Source organism: Corvus brachyrhynchos, unplaced genomic scaffold (genome assembly GCF_000691975.1).
Source record: "Corvus brachyrhynchos isolate BGI_N302 unplaced genomic scaffold, ASM69197v1 scaffold101, whole genome shotgun sequence".
In the NCBI taxonomy this organism is placed as follows: domain Eukaryota; kingdom Metazoa; phylum Chordata; class Aves; order Passeriformes; family Corvidae; genus Corvus; species Corvus brachyrhynchos.
In genome coordinates this window covers 694690-700043 of record NW_008237239.1, presented here as the reverse complement: position 1 = coordinate 700043, position 5354 = coordinate 694690, and the positions used below count along the sequence as shown (strand labels likewise).

General features: G+C 54.2%; 1 protein-coding gene across 1 annotated transcript in view; it reads left to right on the top strand.

Annotated features, from left to right (window-relative positions):
• Positions 1-5078, top strand: part of LMX1A (LIM homeobox transcription factor 1 alpha) — a 44749-nt gene extending 39671 nt beyond the window's left edge. The window contains exons 6-10 of the mRNA XM_017729567.1: positions 2128-2297; positions 2450-2527; positions 2630-2699; positions 2818-2988; positions 3170-5078. Coding sequence (XP_017585056.1) covers positions 2128-2297; positions 2450-2527; positions 2630-2699; positions 2818-2988; positions 3170-3330 — 650 coding nt within the window. The 3' untranslated portion in view covers positions 3331-5078. The remainder of the gene's footprint in view (positions 1-2127; positions 2298-2449; positions 2528-2629; positions 2700-2817; positions 2989-3169) is intronic.
• The last annotated feature ends 276 nt before the right edge of the window (positions 5079-5354 follow it).

Here is a 5354-nt window from a genome sequence, read left to right as displayed (position 1 = left end):
ACACTCATTAATTTCTCCCCCCTCCTCAGAGAGGAAAGGCTTGAAAGGGAGAGTTAATTAAAAGTAATACCCCGCCAAATCCAGCTTCACTTTTCCTTCTTTCCCTTTGACACTGGGAGGGATTTGGGGAGCAGGTGTTGGAAGGGGGAGGGCTTGGAGAGGCTGCTCTGAGCGGGTTTTCCCCCTTGGAGTGGGTTTTGAGCATCACAGACTTGATGGAGCCCATGAGCCTGTGGCTCTGCCATGCTGGGCTCTGCCCTTCCTGGACTGGAGGGGAGTGGGGCGCACCTCATGCTGGGGTGCAAACAGGTTCAGGCACCAGTCGACATTCCTTCTCTGACGATATGTAAAAATCTCCACCTTTCCATCAAAATTAAACTCCTCCAGATTTCAGGAAAGCCAGAAGCTTGGCCGAGACCTTGCCTGAGCTGGCGCTGAGAAGGAGGCAGCAGCCACTGTTCAGCCCCATCAGCCATCAGAGACTCCACAGCCTGGGCCTCTCACACCTTGCTGGGGCTCTCACACCTACAGCAGAGAGACATCCCTCGGGCTGGGCATGCAAGGAAACAGCAGTTTGTCTTTCCTGTTGGTGTGGGCATGTTGTGGTCGTGTTGTGAGTGAACAGGGAGCTCGAGCAGCAGCAAGGCTCTGATTCCTGGGGGCCAGACCCAGCTCCTAGCTGTTTGGGGACTGCCAGCATGAAGAGCTCTCCCTGTCCCATCCCTCCCAGCCCACTCACAGGGAAGGTGTCTGTATTGACTGGAACCCAGGAGAGAGCCCCGTAGTGTAGAGGGAGGAGGTAACTGGTGCCTGACAGCATTCTTGCTGCTCCCCTGGGATCTTTGCCTCCCCTCACCCTGGAGATCTGCTCCTGTCTTTCCCCGTTCCCACCTGGGCTCCCATTGGATTGAAACTTTTCTGGTGTGTATGATCCGTGTTAGCTCTTGCCATGGGGTTTGACCTGGCCCGTTTTCATCATGAATTACTCTGAGCCAGGCTCACTCCTTGGTGCATCCCCATCTCCCCGAGCCACAGCAGCCCTGGGATGGACTTGCATCTTGCACAGCCTTGCATCTTGCATCCGTATCAAACCAGCACCTCAGCTCCATTATCGATTCCCAGATGAACAGTGCAGGAAATTTCTGGAAAAGGCTGCATGTGATTTATAGCCAGTGAGAGGGAAGGACGTGCTGTGCCAAACCTGCATCACAGCCCTTCCACACGGGCTGAGCAAGCGAGGTCATCAGCACAGTGGAGATGCAGTACATGAGGAGAGCTGGGAAGAGGCATTGTCCACTTTCCTGGAGCAGTTCCTGCCCAAAGGCTGCATGCCCTGAGTGGCGGAGGGCAGCAGGGGGATACACCCTGCTGCCTGGGAATGCAGTGGAGCAGCACATCACAGTGAGTACCTGAGGGGTGAAGGCTGACAGACCCTGGATTTCTGTCCAGGGACATTTAAAACTCCACAGAAAGAAGAAAACACAGGCAGAAAGGTGCCCCTTATTATGTGTGATTAAAAGTCTGTGCTCTGAAGGGAGTTGTCCTCTGTGGTAGAGCAGATCAGGAGGGGTTTGTGAGGGGTTCTTGGCTAACGTTGCCCTCTCTGAGCATCCCTGCTCAGCCATCACCCTGATCTCCCCCAGCCTGGGCTGTCTGGGCAGAGGGACCCAGTCTCTATCTCCCACTGGGCTGGGGAGCAGCCCCAGGGGCACAGTGGTCCTTGATGATTGCTGTTGCCTCACGTGGATGTGACCTTTGTGTCTGCCCAGATGTGTCCCCAGCTGTGGCCTGGCTGGAAATTCCTGTGGAACAAGCAGAGATTTTGGTCTGATGGAAGGAAAATCAGCTGTCCCAGGGTTTCACATTGCAGCTGCTCAGATTTGGGGAAAAGAAGAACCCAAAAGCACATCTGCTGGCTGAGCAGTCAGAGACTTCAAGTGACAGTAGCTCTCCCCACTCTCTGAGCTGCCATGGGGCAGCCAGCCCCAAACCTCAGCTTCTCACACATAACTCACAACAAGATCCCCACCAACACCAGCTTGTTTTAAATTTCCCAGATTATTTGAACATGGAAATGGTGTGTGTGGCTTGTTGTCTGTAAAGGACCTGCTTATTTTCCCTCCTTAGGCAAAAGTGATGATGAGGACAGCATCTGCAAACTGGGCCAGGCCTCAGGGAAGGGCACTGAGGATGGGAAGGATCACAAACGGCCCAAGCGGCCGCGGACCATCCTGACCACGCAGCAGCGGAGGGCATTCAAGGCATCGTTTGAGGTCTCCTCCAAGCCCTGCAGGAAGGTATGGGGAGAAGGGCCTGTGCCCAGCTGCCTCCAGCCCTTGGGGATGTCCTGGGTGCTGGGCAAGGACTTGCCCTGGCTGATCTGACCCTTCCTAAAGTCCCCCTGAAAAGCTGAATGGGCTGGGACACCACTGTCACTCTTCTCTCCCAGGTGCGGGAGACACTGGCAGCAGAGACAGGGCTGAGTGTCCGTGTGGTGCAGGTCTGGTTCCAGAACCAGCGAGCAAAGGTGGGTTACAAGGGGTGCCAGCATCCATTGCTGGGGCTCCCTCCCTCCTGGCTTTGGACAGGGGATGATTTCATTCCGTTTCTTCCCTTGCTTCTCTCCCAGATGAAGAAGCTCGCCAGGAGGCAGCAGCAGCAGCAGCAGGACCAGCAAAACACACAGCGCTTGAGCTCAGGTACCCCCTCACAATTGGGGTTTCCCTATTTCCCAGCCCTCTCCAGGCTTCCCAGTGGAGCTCGGCCACCCAAAAAGCAGCAGTCTGACTGCGCTGATGACTTGATCTTATCTTGCAGCCCAGACAAAGGGCGGCGGCGGCACAGGGCTGGAGGGGATGCTGAACCCCTACCCCACCCTGCCCCCGCCCCAGCAGCTGCTGGGCATGGAGCAAAGTGTCTACGGCTCTGACCCTTTCCGGCAAGGGCTCCCCCCGCCCCAGATGCCCGGAGACCACATGCACCCCTACGGTAGGGCTCTGGGGTTGGTCTCTTGCCTTCTCTCCTTCAAAGACATGCTGGGCTGGGGGGGGAGGGGTCCCCTCACCCCTAAATACCTTATGCTACAAAAGCTGGGGGTACCAGTCACTGTCGAGGTGCTGGAGGAGAAAGCAGGCGCTGAACCCCTTCTGTCCCTTCCCTGCTTCCCAAGGTGCCGAGCCCCTCTTCCACGACCTGGACAGCGACGATACCTCACTGAGCAACCTGGGGGACTGCTTCCTTGGCACGGCGGACACTGGGCCACTCCAGGCACGAGTGGGAAACCCCATCGACCACCTGTACTCCATGCAGAACTCCTACTTCACCTCCTGAGCGCAGCATGGTCCCCGGCACGGGGCGGCTGCTGCGCTGCCCCAGGAGGGGCTGAAGAACTCCCGGGGCTGGGAGGGAGGGGAGCAACACTGCTGGGATGCCGTCAAATATGTTGTAGCTTGGGATTCCCAAGGAGCGAGTTAAGTTATGGGTTGCATAGTTTCGTGTTTCTCTTAGGAGCCTAGGATTAGGGACAGGAGTGGTTTTTGCAGCTGGCTGGTGAATTTTCAAATTTCAAACGGGGACACAAATTCCTCATTTCAGCAGGGGGAGGGGGATTCTCCCGTAGGAGCATCCTAGTGCTGTATCCCACCTTTAGAAAGAGCAAACTGCTGATTTTCATGGGGAAAGCCTGCAGCATCAGCCGGGCTTTGAAATTTGAAAAGCTGACAGCGCTTTGGGGAAACACGAGGGGGAACGTTGCTGCAGGGTTTGTTTTTTCCCCTCTGTTCCCTCAACCAGTTTGAGCACTTGCTGCATAAACATAGGGACTTTGAAGATAGATGTTCCCATGCGAATATAGAAAGCTAGAAACCCCTGACATTGTCCCTGTCCCCGAGGACAGGGCTGTGTGTGTGGATGTGTGTGTTGTGTGGGCACGCACGTGTGTGTGTGCAGAGCCGTGTGGCTGGTCCCCCCCCCCAGCCACACCTGCCAGATTGTATCAACAAAGTTTATTTCTATCAAAAATTTACTGTACAGCAAAAGTAACTTTATTTTCAGTGTGAACCATATTTAAGGAAATACTCAATGCACTTAAGTTATAAGAGGAAATAATTTACTTTTTATAAACGTTATGTTTAGGTTGCAAAAGCCCAGTGGCAGGGAAGGAGCATCAGTTCATTTCAGGCGATAGATTTAGGTTTTGGGGTTGGTTATTCTTGGTGTTCTCAGGTTGCCCCACTGGTTTCAAGGTGCAGTTGAAACACAAAGCAGAGCTGGGTCCAGAAACCTGCTTTTTGCCAGCAGACTGATGGGGGCAGCATGGTGACCAGGCCCCGTCCCCACTGCTGGAAGTGTCCAGGAGGTCAGTGTAGGGTGGACATGCTGCTGGAGCTGGTGGACATCCCAGTCCATCAGGGCTCAGCCATGCTTCTCCACATCACCTTTTCCTTCCCCATCAGGGCCCAGCCTGCCTCCACCAGTGACCCCATCCCATACCCTCAAATCTGGGTGCTAGGCCGGTGTGAGCTGCTGTCCTGGCACTGGGAAATGCTGCAGCCCAAGCCACCAGCCCTTGGGGGAAGCAGAAAGGAGAGACAGCCCTGCCTTTCCCACCCTGTGCTTGGCTTCATCCCTGCCAGACCTGTGGGAACCTGGGGAAAGTTCTCCTTGGGGTCAGGCCTTCAGCTTGGCCCTCACCTCATCCCTACACTCGTTTTCATGCGTTGTGTCCTTTTGTGCTGCTGTTCACAAACGATGTAAGCGACAACCTGTAAAGACGTGCAAGTGACTGTGAGGCTCAAAACACTGGCTCGTCACCACCATCCGGTCTGACACTGAATGTAGCAGGGTCTGGAGATGGCTGACCCAGCAGGAGATGCTGACACACTGTCAGAAATCACATACCGAGATGAAATTAAAATGACAAAAGAATCTCTGTTAAAGAAAAAAAAAAAAGCCTGGTCTTTTCTTGTGTGGTTGTGTCCTCTTTGACTGGGAGAGGGAAGGGTTTGAGTCATCTCCAAAAGCAGTGAGGTCTTGGGTAGGATGTAGCGAGAGCACGGGGGAAGTTTCTGCTCATTGGGTTTTTGATATCAAATATTCACAGAATCATAGAATTCATAGAATTCACAGAATCATAGACCCCTTCATGGTGTGGGTTGGAAGGGATTTTAAAGAGCATCCAGTTCCAGACCCTTGTCATGGGGAAGGGTGTTGGGGTTTTGGGAGTTCCCCTTCTGTTCCCTTTTTTCTCTCAAGGAATTTTTCCCATATATGTTGCTGGGGCGACAAATTGCAGGGTGCTTGGGAGAAACAAAAGACCTGGCCACTGAGGGAGGGGTCCAAAAGCTACTCTTTGT